Source organism: Mobula hypostoma, chromosome 9 (assembly GCF_963921235.1).
Source record: "Mobula hypostoma chromosome 9, sMobHyp1.1, whole genome shotgun sequence".
Taxonomy (NCBI): domain Eukaryota; kingdom Metazoa; phylum Chordata; class Chondrichthyes; order Myliobatiformes; family Myliobatidae; genus Mobula; species Mobula hypostoma.
Genome location: NC_086105.1, coordinates 95,901,006 through 95,918,562, shown reverse-complemented (window position 1 = coordinate 95,918,562; position 17,557 = coordinate 95,901,006). Strand labels below are relative to the sequence as shown.

Below are 17,557 nucleotides of genomic sequence, written 5' to 3'. Positions count from 1 at the left end.
GGGTTCTTTTTTAACATTTAAGAATAAATTGGACAGATACATGGATGGGAGGTGTATGGAGGGATATGGTCCGTGTGCGGGTCAGTGAGACTAGGCAGAAAATGGTTCGGCACAGCCAAGAAGGGCCAAAAGGCCTGTTTCTGTGCTGTAGTTTTTCTATGGTTTCTACGTTGGTACCAACGACACAGGCAGGAAGAGGGATGAGGTCCTGAAGTGAGTGTTTCGGGAACTAGGCAGAAGGCTGAAGAACAGGACCTCAAGGGTGGCGTTCTCAGTATTGCTGCCAGTGCTACGTGGCAGTGATGGTAAGAATTGGAGGAGATGGCAGTTGAATGCGTGGCTGAGGAGTTGGTGCAGGGGGCAGGGTTTTAGATTTTTGGATCATTGGGATCTCTTCTGGGTAAGGTGGGACCTGTACAGATTGGATGGGTTGCACCTGAACTTGAGGGGGAGCAATATCCTTGCAGGTAGGTTTGCTAGCATGGTTCGGGAGGGTTTAAACTAATTTGCAAGGGGGATGGGACCGGAGCGATAGAGCAGTGAAAGAAGTGCATGGAGTAAAGCCAGATCTAACATATAGAGGGGCTTTGTGGAAAGAGAAGCAGAATAAATGGTGTAAAGACAATAAGGTAGAAGGGCTGAAGTGTGTGTACCTCAATGCAAGAAGCATCAGGAACAAAGGTGATGAACTGAGAGCTTGGATACATACATGGAATTATGATGTAGTGGCCATTACAGAGACTTGGCTGGCACCAGGGCAGGAATGGATTCTCAATATTCCTGGATTTCAGTGCTTTAAAAGGGATAGCGAGGGGGAAAAAAGGGAGGAGGGGTGGCATTACTGGTTAGGGGTACTATTACAGCTACAGAAAGGGTGGGTAATGTAACAGGATCCTCTTTTGAGTTAGTATGGGTGGAAGTCAGGAACAGAAAGGGAGCAGTTACTCCATTGGGAGAATTCTGTAGGCCCCCTGGTAGCAGTAGAGATACAGAGGAGCAGATTGGGAGGCAGATTTTGGAAAGGTGCAAAAATAACAGGGTTGTTATCATGGGTGACTTTAACTTTCCTAATATTGATTGGCACCTGATTAGTTCCAAGGGTTTGGATGGGGCAGAGTTTGTTAAGTGTGTCCAGGATGGATTCCTGTCACAGTATGTGGACAGGCCGACCAGGGGGAATGCCATACTATATCTAGTAGTAGGTGATGAACCGGGTCAGGTCACAGATCTCTCAGTGGGTGAGCATCTGGGGGACAGTGACCACTGCTCCCTGGCCTTTATAATTATCATGGAAAAGGAGAGAATCAAAGAGGACAGGAAAATTTTTAATTGGGGAAAGGCAAATTATGAGGCTATAAGGCTAGAACTTGCGGGTGTGAATTGGGATGATGTTTTTGCAGGAAAATGTACTATGGACATGTGGTCGATGTTTAGAGATTTCTTGCGGGATGTAAGGGATAAATTTGTCCCCATGAGGAAGATAAAGAATGGTAGGGTGAAGGAACCATGGGTGACAAGTGAGGTGGAAAATCTAGTCAGGTGGAAGGCGGCAGCATACATGAGGTTTAGGAAGCAAGGATCAGATGGGTCTATTGAGGAATATAGGAAAGCAAGAAAGGAGCTTAAGAAGGGGCTGAGAAGAGCAAGAAGGGGGCATGAGAAGGCCTTGGCAAGTAGGGTAAAGGAAAACCCAAGGCATTCTTCAATTATGTGAAGTACAAAAGGATGACAGGAGTGAAGGTAGGACCGATTAGAGATAAAGGTGGGAAGATGTGCCTGGAGGCTGTGGAAGTGAGCAAGGGCCTCAATGAATACTTCTCTTTGGTATTCACCAATGAGAGGGAACTTGATGATGGCGAGGACAATATGAGTGAGGTTGATGTTCTGGAGCATGTTGATATTAAGAGAGAGGAGGTGTTGGAGTTGTTAAAATACATTAGGATGGATAAGTCCCCGGGGCCTGACGGAATATTCCCCAGGCTACTCCACGAGGTGAGGAAGGAGATTGCTGAGCCTCTGGCTAGGATCTTTATGTCCTCGTTGTCCTCGGGAATGATACCGGAGGATTGAAGGGAGGCGAATGTTGCCCCTTGTTCTAAAAGGGTAGTAAGGATAGTCTGGGTAATTATACACCAGTGAGCCTTACGTCTGTGGTGGGAAAGCTGTTGGAAAAGATTCTTAGAGAGAGGGTCTATGGGCATTTAGAGAAACATGGTCTGATCAGGGACAGTCAGCATGGCTTTGTGAAGGGCAGATCGTGTCTAACAAGCCTGATAGAGTTCTTTGAGGAGGTGACCAGGGATATAGATGAGGGTAGTGCAGTGGATGATATCTATATGGATTTTAGTAAGGCATTTGACAAGGTTCCACACGGTAGGCTTATTCAGAAAGTCAGAAGGCATGGGATCCAGGGAAGTTTGGCCAGGTGGATTCAGAATTGGCTTGCCTGCAGAAGGCAGAGGGTGGTGGTGGAGGGAGTACATTCGGATTGGAGGGTTGTGACTAGCGGTGTCCCACAAGGATCGGTTCTGGGACCTCTACTTTTCGTGATTTTTATTAATGACCTGGATGTGGGGGTAGAAAGGTGGGTTGGCAAGTCTGCAGATGACACAAAGATTGGCAGTGTTGTAGATCGTGTAGAGGATTGTCAAAGATTGCAGAGAGACATTGATAGGATGCAGAAGTGGGCTGAGAAATGGCAGATGGAGTTCAACCCAGAGAAGTGTGAGGTGGTACACTTTGGAAGGACAAACTCCAAGGCAGAGTACAAAGTAAATGGCAGGATACTTGGTAGTGTGGAGGAGCAGAAGGATCTGGGGGTACATGTCCACAGATCCCTGAAAGTTGCCTCACAGGTGGATAGGGTAGTTAAGAAAGCTTATGGGGTGTTAGCTTTCATAAGTTGAGGGACAGAGTTTAAGAGTCGCGATGTAATGATGCAGCTCTATAAAACTCTGGTTAGGCCACACTTGGAGTACTGTGTCCAGTTCTGGTCGCCTCACTATAGGAAGGATGTGGAAGCATTGGAAAGGGTACAGAGGAGATTTACCAGGATGCTGCCTGGTTTAGAGAGTATGCATTACGATCAGCGATTAAGGGAGCTAGGGCTTTACTCTTTGGAGAGAAGGAGGATGAGAGGAGACATGATAGAGTTATACAAGATATTAAGAGGAATAGATAGAGTGGATAGCCAGCGCCTCGTCCCCAGGGCACCACTGCTCAATACAAGAGGACATGGCTTTAAGGTAAGGGGTGGGAAGTTCAAGGGGGATATTAGAGGAAGGTTTTTTTTTTTTTTTACTCAGAGTGGTTGGTGCGTGGAATGCACTGCCTGAGTCAGTGGTGGAGGCAGATACACCAGTGAAATTTAAGAGACTAGACAGGTATATGGAGAATTTTAAGGTGGGGGGTTATATGGGAGGCAGGATTTAAGGGTCGGCCCAACATTGTGGGTCGAAGGGCCTGTAGTGTGCTGTATTATTCTATGCTGGCTGTAGTCAGGGCTTTATGCCTTGGCTCTTAGTAGGGTCACCCATGCCAAACAGGTCAAAGGGTACAGGCCAGACTAAGAGTGGTCCTCTAGGTTCAGGGGTCAGTTCAGGGTTAATAACCCAGACTTGTAAAACAAAATTGTTACAGAAACCACAATGAAGAATTCTTCCACACCTGAGTGTGACGGTATTCCCGAGTCTCCAACTGGGGCTTGCATGGCTGACAGTAGTGAAAACCAAGCTACTGACACAATGAAGGGAAGCCTAATACTGCCAAAAGATGGAGGACCTTCATCTCTGCCCTAAGTGCCAGCGGCGTAACGGGCAGCAGGTTGCTCCATATACAGACCACATTCTGCATGAGGTTGCCCCACAGATCCCTTTAAAATCTTTTCCATATGTAATCACCCTAACCATATCCCTCATTTACAGCCTTTAATCCAACATGGAGCATTTAATACATCTCTAAAAGGTCACCCCTCAGTCTCCAACATTCAAAGGAATAGTCCTCCCTATACCTTATGCCCTTGAATCTTGGCAACATCCATGTAAATCTTCTTTACACTCTCTCTGGTTTAATTACATCCTTCCTATAACATGGTGACCAAAACCGTACACAATCCTCAAAGCGTGGCCTTATCAACATCTTGTACAAATGCAAAACTATGTCCCAATTCTTACACTCATTGTCCTGACTGATGAAGGCCAACATGCCAAATGTCTTCTTCACTAGCCTATCTATCTTTAATGCCACTTTCAGTGAAGTATGTGTGTAAATTCCTAGGACCCTGCATTCCACAATACTGCCCAGGGCCTTACCATTCACTGGGAAAGTCTTACCCTGGTTCATCTGATGGAATTATAGCAATGTCAATGTTGCTGAAATCAACACAAGGCGTTTTCACATCAGGATTATTAAACAAAATTTGGCACCAATAAAGTAGATGACAACGTGGTCTATTTTAAGAGAGTTTGAGAATTTTAGAGAGAGTGGTTCAAAGCTAAGTAATGTAGTAACCAAAGCTTTTGCCTCCTATTGGTGCAGTTTGGAGGGCCAAGAGGCCAGAACCAACGGCACACAGAGATCACGGAGAAGATAACAGACATGGGGTACTGACATTCTCTTTAGATACTTAAATCACTTTAGTAACCCATCCCCTTCTTACCCCTCCAGCTCTAGATTGACCTGATCGCAGAATCCCTTGATGCATTCCCATTTCTCTTCAGTATTTAGAGGATTGGTAGCTTTATCTTTAAAAGAAAAACATACAACACAATTAGAAGAAACTGTGTGTTGACAAAACGCCACGTTACCTAGTCTCCTCCATGGCAGATACTGACTGACCTACCAAGTCTTTCTGCCGTATTGCTTTTGTTTCAGGCCAGCAACACCTGAAGGGTGTTGGTCTTTGTGTTATAGATGAAGTATTAAAGATTTGCTAAATTATGAAATTATATTAATTTATAAAATTATAGGAGGTATGGACAGATTAAATAGCGGGCATTTTTCCCCAGGGTAGAAATGTTTATTACGAGAGGGAATGTGTTTCGGGTATGAGGGAGAAATGTGTTGTTGTTTTTTTTTTCAAAAAGACTGGTGGGTGCCTGAAATATACTGCCGGGGTGGTGGCGGAGGAAGTTAAGACCGAGGCTCTTGGTTAGGGATGAACATGCAGAGGACAGGGGGATATCGATCACGAGCAGGCAGAAGGGATTAGTTTAATTAGCTGACATTAGCTTTATCAGTCTGAGGTATCATGGTCCAAAGGGCGTGTTCCTGTGCTGTGTGTTCTCTATATATTCTAACCTTCCACCAACAACCAGAATACGCAGGAACAAACATCGTGTGCAGTTTTTGTCATCTACCTACAGGAAGGATCCAAATAAGATTGAAAGAGTACAGAGAAGATTTACAAGGATGTTGCCAAGTCTAGAGGGCCTGAGTTATAAGGAAAGATTGGATAGGGCTTTATTCCTTGGAATGTAGAAGATGCAGAAGAGATCTGATGGAGGTATACAAAGTAAAGAGGGGTATAGATAGGGTAACTGCAAGCAGGCTTTCTCCACTGAGGTTGGGTGGGACTACAACTAGGGTCATGGGTTAAGGGTGAAAGGTGAAAAGTTTAGAGGGAACTTAAACTTCCCCCTTAAACTTCACTCAAGGACTATGAGAGCGTGGAATGAGCTGCCAGCACAAATGGTGAATCCGAGCTCAATCTCAATGTTTAGAGAAGTTTGGACAGGTACGTGGATGGTAGAAGTATGGAGGGCTCTGGTCCCAATGCAGGTCAATGGGAGTAGGGAATTTAAATGGCTTGGCATGGACTAGATGGGCTGAAGGGCCTATTTTTATGCTATACTTTTCTATGACTAACACAGAACCGCACAGCACAGTATGGGCCCTTCAGCCCAGGATGTTCTGCTGACCGATATCTCCCCTAAACTTTTCTCCACTCACCTCTGGTAATGACCACTGGTGCCCTGGGTAAAAGGTGCTGGCTGTCCACTCCATCTATGCCTCTCATAATCTTATACACCTCTCTCAAGTCGCCTCTCATCCTTCGTCACTTTGAAGGAAAAAACCCAAGTTTGCTCAACCTTTCCTTATGTAACAGCCTCTCATCCAGGCAGTATCCCGGTGAATCATCTCTGCGCCCTCTCTAAAGCTTCCACAATTTTCCTGTAATAAGGCAACCAGAACTGAAAACAATACTCCAAATGTGGTCTAACTAGAGTTTTATAAAGCTGCTACATTACCTCGCATCTCTGAAACTCAATCCCCCCAACTAATGAAGGCCAACACATTATATGCCTTCTTAACCACCCTAACAACTTGCTTGGCAACTTTATTCCTCTAGACTGCTAATAATCCCGCCATTAAGCTTTAACTCCACTTTCAACTTCAATCTTCCCAAGTGTATCACTTCACACTTATCCAGATTGAATCCATCAGCCACTTCTCCACACAATTCTGCATCGCATTTCTTCTATAGCAGCCTCCCATGCTTCCCACAACACCTCCAACCTTCACGTCATCTGCAAATTCACTAATCCATCCCTCCACCTACTCATTCAACTCATTTACAACCCAAACACTGTTTCAAGAAACCAAGGAAAGAAGCAACAAGTAACCCATCCCTTTCTTACTGTAGATTGACCAAATAGCAGAATCCCTTGATGTAGTCCATTTCTCTTCCGGTTCATATAGTATACTGGATCCCAATAGTAAAATAATCTAATTAGACACCAAAAAAAAGTTGCTGGTTGAATTCAGCATCTGCAGAGGGAAATGTTTAGTAAACCTAGATAAAGGGTCTCAACCCGAAACATTCGCTGTCGATTTCCCTCCATAGGTGCTGCTTGTGTTCCTCAATGTTTGATTTCTTGCTCTAGGTTCCACCATCTCAGTCTGGTATTCCTAGGCATCACAGGCGTTGCACGCTAGACCACAAGGCCGTTCAGCCCATCAAGTCTGCCCTGCCATTTCATCAATGCCGATTTAATTATTCCCTCGCATCCCATTCGCCTGCTTTTTCCCTGTAGACTTTGACATTATTACTAATCAAGAACATATCAGCCTCCACTTTAAATGTATCAAATACCTTAGCCTCCACAGCTGTCTGTGGCAATGAATTCCACACATTCACCATCCTCTGGCTAAAGAAATTCCTCCTCACCCCTGTTCTAAATGGACACCCTCCTCTTCCAAGGCTGTGCCCTCCGGTCCTACACTCTCACACTATAGAAAACATCCTCTCCACATCCACTCTAGTCAGGCCTTTCAATGTTTGAGCGCTTTCAATAAGATCCCTCGTCATCCTTCTAGACTCCAGTAAGTACAGGCCCAGAGCCATTAAATGCACCTTATACATTAATCCTTTCATTCCCAGAAACATTACTGTAAACCTCCTCTGAACCCTCTCCAACGCTAGCACAACCTTCTTTAGATACAGGGCCCAAAACTGCTCACAATACTCCGAATGTATCTCACCAATGCCTTATAAAACTTCACCATTATATTCTAGTCCTTCGAAATGAATGCTAACACTGCATTTGGCTTCCTTACCTACAAGTTCACCGTTAGGGAATCCTGTACTACGACACCCAAGTCTCTTTGCACCTCTGATTTCTGAATTCTCTACCCATTCTTCTTTCTGTCAAGATGCATGACCATACACTTCCCTATGTTGTATTCCATTTACCACCTTTCTCCCAAACTGTCCAAATTCTGCAGACACCCTCCTTCCTCTGCCCTACCTACCCCTCCATCTACTTTTGTATCATCCACAAGCCATTCAGATCATTAGCATATCACTTGAGAAGTAGGAGACCGAACACGAATCCCCGAGGGGCACCACGAGGCACTAGCGGCCAACCCCCTTTGTGCCCACTCTTTGCCTTCTGCCAGTCAGCCAACCCTCCATCCAAGCTAGTACCTTTCCAAAAGTAACATGGGCTCCTATATTGGTTAGCAGCCTCTTGTGCGGCACCTTGTCAAAGGCCTTCTGAAAATCCAAGCAAACAATATCCACTTACTCTTCTTTGTTGCTTCCTCAAAGGACTGTCAGGTAAGATTAAGGAAACCATTTTGATTTGAGCTATTTATCATGCACCTCCTAGTAGTCTGAAACCTCATTCTTTATAATGGATGAATAATTTAATGACTAATAATCCTTATTAATTTTACCAACCACTTGTCAGGCTAACCACCCTATAGTCTTGTCTCTCTCCCTGACAACAATTGTTCATCCCAGTTTGGCAAAAGAATAAATCAAGGAAGGTAGTGCACCCGTGGCTGACAAGAGAAATTAGGGATAGTATCAATTCTAAAGAAGAAGCATACAAATTAGCCAGAAAAAGTGACTCGCCTGAGGACTGGGAGAAATTCAGAGTTCAGCAGAGGAGGACAAAGGGCTTAATTAGGAAGGGGAAAAAAAGATTATGAGAGAAAACTGGCAGGGAACATAAAAACTGACTGTAAAAGCTTTTACAGATATGTGAAAAGAAAAAGATTGGTTAAGACAAATGTAGGTCCCCTACAGACAGAAACAGGTGAATTGATTATGGGGAGCAAGGACATGGCAGACCAATTGAATAATTACTTTGGTTCTGTCTTCACTAAGGAGGACATAAATAATCTTCTGGAAATAGTAGGGGACAGAGGGTCCAGTGAGATGGAGGAACTGAGGGAAATACATGTTAGTAGGGAAGTGGTGTTAGGTAAATTGAAGGGATTAAAGGCAGATAAATCCCCAGGGCCAGATGGTCTGCATCCCAGAGTGCTTAAGGAAGCAGCCCAAGAAATAGTGGATGCATTAGTGATAATTTTTCAAAACTCTTTAGATTCTGGACTAGTTCCTGAGAATTGGAGGGTGGCTAATGTAACCCCACTTTTTAAAAAAGGAGAGAGAAACCAGGGAATTATAGACCAGTTAGCCTAACATCGGTGGTGGGGAAACTGCTAGAGTCAGTTATCAAAGATGTGATAACAGCACATTTGGAAAGCGGTGAAATTATCGGACAAAGTCAGCATGGATTTGTGAAAGGAAAATCATGTCTGATGAATCTCATAGAATTTTTTGAGGATGTAACTACTAGAGTGGATAGGGGAGAACCAGTGGATGTGGTATATTTGGATTTTCAAAAGGCTTTTGACAAGGTCCCACACAGGAGATTAGTGTGCAAACTTAAAGCACACAGTATTGGGGGTAAGGTATTAATGTGGATAGAGAATTGGTTGGCAGACAGGAAGCAAAGAGTGGGAATAAATGGGATCTTTTCAGAATGGCAGGCAGTGACTAGTGGGATACCGCAAGGCTCAGTGCTGGGACCCCAGTTGCTTACAATATATATTAATGACTTGGATGAGGGAATTAAATGCAGCATCTCCAAGTTTGCAAATGACACAAAGCCGGGCAGCAGTGTTAGCTGTGAGGAGGATGCTAAGAGGATGCAGGGTGACTTGGATAGGTTGGGTGAGTGGGCAATTATCCACTTTGGTGGAAAAAAAAGGAAAACAGATTATTATCTGAATACGCAAACAACAGGAATTCTGCAGATGCTGGAAATTCAAGCAACACACATCAAAGTTGCTGGTGAACGCAGCAGGCCAGGCAGCATCTCTAGGAAGAGGTGCAGTCGACATTTCAGGCCGAGACCCTTCGTCAGGACTAACTGAAGGAAGAGTGAGTAAGGGATTTGAAAGTAGGAGGGGGAGGGGGAGATCCAAAATGATAGGAGAAGACAGGAGGGGGAGGGATGGAGCCAAGAGCTGGACAGGTGATAGGCAAAAGGGATACGAGAGGATCATGGGACAGGAAGTCCAGGAAAAAGACAAGGGGGGGGGACCCAGAGGATGGGCAAGGGGTGTATTCAGAGGGACAGAGGGAGAAAAAGGAGAGTGAGAGAAAGAATGTGTGTATAAAAATAAGTAACAGATGGGGTACGAGGGGGAGGTGGGGCATTAGCGGAAGTTAGAGAAGTCGATGTTCATGCCATCAGGTTGGAGGCTACCCAGACGGAATATAGGGTGTTGTTCCTCCAACCTGAGTGTGGCTTCATCTTTACAGTAGAGGAGGCCGTGGATAGACATGTCAGAATGGGAATGGGATGTGGAATTAAAATGTGTGGCCACTGGGAGATCCTGCTTTCTCTGGCGGACAGAGCGTAGGTGTTCAGCAAAGCGGTCTCCCAGTCTGCGTCGGGTCTCGCCAATATATAAAAGGCCACATCGGGAGCACCGGACGCAGTAAATCACCCCAGCCAACTCACAGGTGAAGGGTTGCCTCACCTGGAAGGACTGTTTGGGGCCCTGAATGGTGGTAAGGGAGGAAGTGTAAGGGCATGTGTAGCACTTGTTCCGCTTACACGGATAAGTGCCAGGAGGGAGATCAGTGGGGAGGGATGGGGGGGATGAATGGACAAGGGAGTTGCGTAGGGAGCGATCTCCCTGCGGAAAGCGGGGGGGGGGGAGGGAAAGATGTGCTTAGTGGTGGGATCCCGTAGAAGGTGGCGGAAGTTACAGAGAATAATATGTTGGACCCGGAGCTGGTGGGGTGGTAGGTGAGGACCAGGGGAACCCTATTCCTAGTGGGGTGGCGGGAGGATGGAGTGAGAGCAGATGTACGTGAAATGGGGGAGATGCATTTAAGAGCAGAGTTGATAGTGGAGGAAGGGAAGCCCCTTTCTTTAAAAAAAGACATCTCCCTCGTCCTAGAATGAAAAGCCTTATCCTGAGAGCAGACGCGGCAGAGACGGGGGAATGGCGAGAAGGGGATGGCGTTTTTGCAAGAGACAGGGTGAGAAGAGGAATAGTCCAGATAGCTGAGAGAGTCAGTAGGTTTATAGTAGACATCAGTGGATAAGCTGTCTCCAGAGACAGAGACAGAAAGATCTAGAAAGGGGAGGGAGGTGTCGGAAATGGACCAGGTAAACTTGAGGGCAGGATGAAAGTTGGAGGCAAAGTTAATAAAGTCAACGAGTTCTGCATGCGTGCAGGAAACAGCGCCAATGCAGTCGTCGATGTAGCGAAGGAAAAGTGGGGGACAGATACCAGAATAGGCACAGAACATAGATTGTTCCACAAAGCCAACAAAAAGGCAGGCATAGCTAGGACCCATACAGGTGCCCATAGCTACACCTTTAGTTTGGAGGAAGTGGGAGAAGCCAAAGGAGAAATTATTAAGAGTAAGGACTAATTCCGCTAGACGGAGCAGAGTGGTGGTAGAGGGGAACTGATTAGGCCTGGAATCCAAAAAGCGTAGAGCTTTGAGACCTTCCTGATGGGGGATGGAAGTATATAGGGACTGGACATCCATGGTGAAAATAAAGCGGTGGGGGCCAGGGAACTTAAAATCATCAAAAAGTTTAAGAGCGTGAGAAGTGTCACGAACATAGGTCGGAAGGGATTGAACAAGGGGTGATAAAACCGTGTTGAGGTATGCAGAAACGAGTTCGGTGGGGCAGGAGCAAGCTGAGACAATAGGTCGGCCAGGACAGGCAGGTTTGTGGATCTTGGGTAGGAGGTAGAAACGGGAAGTGCGAGGTGTGGGAACTATAAGGTTGGTAGCAGTGGATGGGAGATCCCCTGAGTGGATAAAGTTGGTGATGGTATGGGAGACAATGGCCTGGTGCTCCTTAGTGGGGTCACGATCGAGGAGTAAATAAGAGGAGGTATCCGCAAGTTGTCGCTGTGCCTCGGCAAGGTAGTGGTCAGTACGCCAGACTACAACAGCACCCCCCTTATCGGCGGGTTTAATAATAAGGTTAGGATTAGTGCGGAGGGAGTGGAGAGCAGAGCGTTCCGAAGGAGTGAGGTTCAGATTATTATCTGAATGGTGGCCGATTAGGAAAACGGGAGGTGCAACGAGACCTGGGTGTCATTATACACCAGTCATTGAAAGTGGGCATGCAGGTACAGCAGGCGGTGAAAAAGGCGAATGGTATGCTGGCATTTACAGCAAGAGGATTTGAGTACAGGAGCAGGGAGGTACTACTGCAGTTGCACAAGGCCTTGGTGAGACCACACCTGGAGTATTGTGTGCAGTTTTGGTCCCCTAATCTGAGGAAAAACATCTTTGCCATAGAGGGAGTACAAAGAAGGTTCACCAGATTGATTCCTGGAATGGCAGGACTTCCATATGATGAAAGACTGGATGAACTAGGCTTGTACTCGTTGGAATTTAGAAGATTGAGGGGGGGATCTGCTTGAAACGTATAAAATCCTAAAGGGATTGGACAGGCTAGATGCAGGAAGATTGTTCCCAATGTTGGGGAAGTCCAGAACGAGGGGTCACAGTTTGAGGATAAAGGGGAAGCCTTTTAGGACCGAAATGAGGAAAAACTTCTTCACACAGAGAGTGGTGAATCTGTGGAATTCTCTGCCACAGGAAACAGTTGAGGCCAGTTCATTGGCTATATTTAAGAGGGAGTTAGAGATGGCCCTTGTGGCTAAAGGGATCAGGGGGTATGGAGGGAAGGCTGGTACAGGGTTCCGAGTTGGATGATCAGCCATGATCATAATAAATGGTGGTGCAGGCTCGAAGGGCCGAATGGCCTACTCCTGCACCTATTTTCTATGTTTCTAAAGTGTAGAGTGACATCTGTGGTTTTCTGGTCCTCTGCAACCATTCCTGACTCCTGTGATTCCTGAAAGATCACTACTGATGCCTCCACATGTTGTGGGTCATGTGGGGTGGAGGAAGGCAATTCATGCAAAGCAAAGTACTGTACCTTCATTAACATGAGCTGCCAGAGGCCAGCTGCAAACGTTCCTGGTGCCAGGTTCCCTTAGTCTTTTGAAGCTTATTGACACCAATTCTGCTAGATGCCCCCCCCCCCCCATGATTATTCAGAGTTAAATCCTTAACACTACTTATATACTTGGATGGAGTGTGACCCTGACACTTTTGAAAAAGTTGTGTTTTGTGTCACTACTGTTGAACCCCACCAGTATCTCATGATTGGTTGAACATGTGGAATATAATCAAAATGCAGAATCTGGAAATGTGAATTAAAAGCAGTAAATGTTGGGTACATGTAAAATGTCTGGCATCATAGGTGGAAAGAGAAACGGAGTATGGAGTGAAACTTTAACTCTGTTACTCTTTCCACAGCTACTGGCTGACGTGCTGTTTTCAGCAATTTCTGCTTTTAATCTCTCCAACTATTGTGTAATGTTTATTCTCTTGAATGCAGATAACTAAAACTGTATAGCCACTGCCACATTCACAGTTACTCAGTGAGCATTAGAGCCAAACAAAATCATTACATAAGTCATTTTTTCAAAAAAATCTACCCACTTCTGCACAGTCAATTCAACCATTTCCCCAGATCCAACCATGCTGCCGAAGTGTGGGAGGGGTTATGTCGCAAGTCATTATGTCTGTCTTGTGACTTCCCCATGACTTACTGAAATGCTAATTTCGACTATTGCTAATTTCGACTATTGCTGTCCTCACTTCAGTTGCCCTGAACAGTCACAACTTCAAATTAGGCACATCAAGCCCGCAAATCTGGCTCCTCGTTATGTCACACAATCAATAACGCACTCAATTAGAGCAGCAGATTAAAACAAGCCATAAGCACCAACTCAAAAAGCACCACCTAGTTAAGGCACAACGGCAAGCTGACTGAACTGATCGCTTAATTCAGATGTTGTACGTTGCAATATAATTGATTATTATTACCAATTCAGTGCATGAACAACTGAGACCCTGCTTAGGTACTTTGTGAAAAACAAAAGAACTGAATTGTAAATTCTGAAGCTATGATAATTTTAAGAAACACACATAAAAGTTGCTGGTGAACGCAGCAGGCCAGGCAGCATCTCTAGGAAGAGGTACAGTCCAATTTTAAGATATCTATATAGGAAGTGGAGTTTATTGAACTCCATTGCTGGATTAACACCCTGTACACATCACGGTGTTCCCTGTGTTTTGGTGTCAGCTGTGGTTCAGTGAAACCCACCACTCCAAAACCACCAGCGTATAAAAAAATAACCCATCACTGAACAGAAATAGGTGGAAATACTCAGCAGGCCAGGCAGCGGCGTTGGAAAGATATATAGCGTTCATTTGTGATCTTCTAATTAGATTTGAAGAATTCAGTATTAGCATTTCAAAAAGAGCACTTGGGTTTTTCCCTCTAGTGAATAGTTATTCTTCAGCCAACATCTGGTTACGTATCGCAATGTATCTCACGAGCCCCCGGCATTACAACTGAGGAAACCTTAAACAAACCCCTCTGGACAATGTGGGCTAGAGAGATCGCCATCAGCCGTAGAGATGATATTTTAGGCACAACAGATAGATTATAGCAAAAAGGTAATAAGAAACGGGACAAGGGCACCAGGCAGGTCCAGTTGGGAACGCATAGGCACTGGCAGCTTGGACAGATTTATATTCTTAAGAATCAAATTTTGTTATTGAAACTTAAAAGGGGAGGCTCTTGAATCAGAGATGGGAGGACAGCAAGTAGCTCCAAGAATGGGAGAAGGTGACAACAACGGGGAACTCTAACAGGGAAGGGTGGGGTAGGTGGGCGAGGAATCATCAGCTCCCACGGGGAGTGTAATGGCAAGAGAATTGCGGGCCGCTGAGAAGTCGATCACTTTCTTACTGGGGAGGGGGTTGGTGGGCAGCATGTACTGGGAGACGCGGCCGCCTCTTCCCTTGTAGGCGGTTACAAACTACCGAGCAGCAACCACGATAGGTCCGGGTTCTCAAACAGGGACTGAAGCTCGCCACCTTTTCCCCGTCCCCGCACTCACTCAGCCACGACTCCAGCGTCTCTCCTTCCTCGTCCGCCGCCATCTCTCGGACCCGCTGTTCAGCTCCTCCCCAAAGCACTCGCACCGCCCCCTTTATAAAACAGAACAGTGGGGCCTAAAGACCCCACCCCGAGGGCCTCGACTCAAGGTTTGGCTCCATCCCCAAGATCTGACCCACCCTCTTGCTGGGCTACCCCCTTCCCAGAGGTCCTCATCCCGGAGCCTAACATTGCCGCATAGTGGGGTGTCCTCTCCACAATCCGACCTGTCACCGAGCTCCCCGACCAAGCCCGACCCGACACCATTCCCGGAGAGTTCAGCGCGGGGTTTGATTTCTTGCCAACGATTCCGTCTTAGGATCTGATCCCATTCCCATACAGAGTCAGGGGAAAAAAGCACAGCATATAAACAGGCCCTCCAGCCGAACTATTTGAACTGCCTAGTCCCATCGACCTGCACCCGGATCAGAGCCGATTCGAACTTCTCATAAACGCTGACATCGAGCTCACGTGTATCACTTGCACTGGCAGCTCCTTCCACACTCTCACGACCCTCTGCGTGAAGAAGTTTCCCCTCCTGTTCCCCTTAAATATTTTACCAATAACCCATGACCTCTAGTTGTAGTCCCACCCGACTTCCGAGGGAAACACCCGCTTGCATTCACCCTATCTATACCCCTCATAATTTTGTACGCCTCTGTCGAATCGCCCCTCAGCCTTCTCTGTTCAAGGAGCATAACCCGTTACACCTCTCATCGATGTATTTAACCAAACTTTATTAAATGTTGCAATTAAACCTACAGTCATCCGTTCTTTTGGCAGCTCGCACCACCGTCTGAGCGTCTGGCTAGCCTCCAACCTGATGGCATGAACATTAACTTCAACTTCCGTTAATGCCCCTCCACCCATTCTTATCCCATCCCTTATTTATTTATTATTTTTTCCTTTTTTTTCTTTCTCTGTCCCTCTCACAATCACTCCTTGCCTGCTCTCCATCTTCCTCTGGTGCTGCCCTCCCCCTTTCTTTCTCCCTTGGCCTCCCGTCCATGATCCTCTCCCTTCTCCAGCCTTGTATCCCTTTTGCCAATCAACTTTACAGCTCTTGGCTTCATCCCTCCCCCTCCCCTCCCACTTTCAAATCTCTTACTATCTCTTCTTTCAGTTAGTCGTGATGAAGGGTCTCGGCCCGAAACATCAACTGTACTTCTTCCTATAGATGCTGCCTGGCCTGCTGCATTCCACCAACATTTTGTGTGTGTTGTCTAATCTAATTTACTACTTCATCTTGAATGCCAAGCAACTAAACCTTCCTGACCAACTTCCCATGTGAGACCTTATCAAATGTCTTGCTAAAGTCCATGTAGACTTTATTTATCAACTTTCCTGGTACTTCCTTGAAAATCCCTATAATATTGTTTAGAAGCAACCTACCACGATACCTACACTATTCCAGAAGACCAAATTTGTCCCCTGTATTCCTTTTGCTCTTAACATACTTGTAGAATCCCTAGGATCCTCCTTCACCTAGTCTGCTAGGGCAACTTCATGTCTTCTATTAGGCATGCTGATTTTTTTTCTTACGTGTTCTTTTGCATTTCTTATACTCTGTAAATGCCCCATACGTTCCTACCGCTAAGCCCCTGCTTTTTTTTTTCTTAACCAGGGCCTTATTAAGGGAACTTTCCTGAACACATTTGACAATCTCTATCCCATCTAGCCCTTTTACAGCATTAACGTGGTCATACCTTTCTTATTCCTCAGTTCCACCCACTAGACAAGTTCTCTACTGTCTGTCCTGAGACCTGTTGTGACATTTCCCGACTAGTATTGCCACCCCTCCCGCTCTGTCACATCTAAAACGGAACCGCAGAATATTGAGCTGCCAGTTCTGCTTCTCCCACAACCAAGTCTCACTAAAGATCTGACCTATTCCTGGGGATTTCATTCCAAGGATCTGACCTCTCTCCTGGGTCACAGCATTAGCTGGGATTCCAGCACACATCAGATTCCATTTCTGGGAGTTTCCTCTCAGGTTGTGTCCTATTCTCAGGCATCCTACCACTGGGATCTCATCATGAACGATGACTCCCAATGCAGGGCAGTTATCTTATGAATCTGCTTCTACTCCATTGTGTGGCACCTGGTCTGTACCCAGCCCGTGAACTGTATTTTCAGAGTCTTGCTGCTATGCCAGTTCCGAGTGGAAGATACCTGTGTCCATAAGCCTTTTAGCAAGAAGTGGTCCACATGGACGTGACAAAGTGAGGCTAGATTCAATGACAAGGAAGCCCAAAGTGATTTGAGTCTAATCCTTTCTGCACAGACATAGCATCTGTACGTGGGATACATGAATGCCCATTTACCCTAAAGCAAACATCTAATCTCACACACACAAATATCTTCCTATCTACACGATTTTTCCCTCCCCACCTTGTTCCTCTCATTCCAGTTCACTTTCCTTTGCCCTCTCCCTCTTTTTGCCTTCATACACTCCTAAGCACCCTGTAGTTCACACATCTCTTAGCTTCATCTTCATTAACTACTCTCAGCTTGATATTTTCATTTATCCCATCCTTGTTTCATTCACTTCAAATTCCCTCCCTCTCATTATACTTCACTTCCTACCCAATCCTCAGCTCCATTTTCATTAACTCCTCTTAGCACCCTCCCCTTCTTCCAGTCCTCTCTCATCTCCTTCCCATTTCACTCATCCCCTCCCTTTTGGTATCCTCTGTTCCAGTCACTCACTCCATGTTCCCCAGCACAGTTTACTCCTAATTCCATAGTTCTGGATATCT

The 17,557-nt window shown here is 45.8% G+C and overlaps 2 protein-coding genes across 6 annotated transcripts in view; one reads left to right on the top strand and one right to left on the bottom strand.

Moving 5' to 3' along the window:
• LOC134351875 (ADP-ribosylation factor-binding protein GGA1-like) overlaps positions 1-15,355 on the bottom strand; it is a 48,950-nt gene extending 33,595 nt beyond the window's left edge. The window contains exons 1-2 of one of the 4 annotated variants that reach the window (XM_063058718.1): positions 15,270-15,355; positions 4,658-4,742 (exon numbers count right to left, since the gene is read on the bottom strand). Coding sequence is in view for 2 of the 4 variants with exons in the window: in XM_063058719.1 (XP_062914789.1) it covers positions 4,658-4,742; positions 14,761-14,803 (128 nt within the window). In the remaining 2 variants the exon portion in view is untranslated. Of the gene's footprint in view, positions 1-4,657; positions 4,743-14,760; positions 15,149-15,269 lie in introns of those variants that run through there. The other 3 variants (XM_063058719.1, XM_063058716.1, XM_063058717.1) reach the window with 3 other exon arrangements.
• Positions 1-17,557, top strand: part of ubfd1 (ubiquitin family domain containing 1) — a 166,149-nt gene that overhangs the window by 25,306 nt on the left and 123,286 nt on the right. The gene's annotated exons all lie outside the window — the stretch shown is intronic.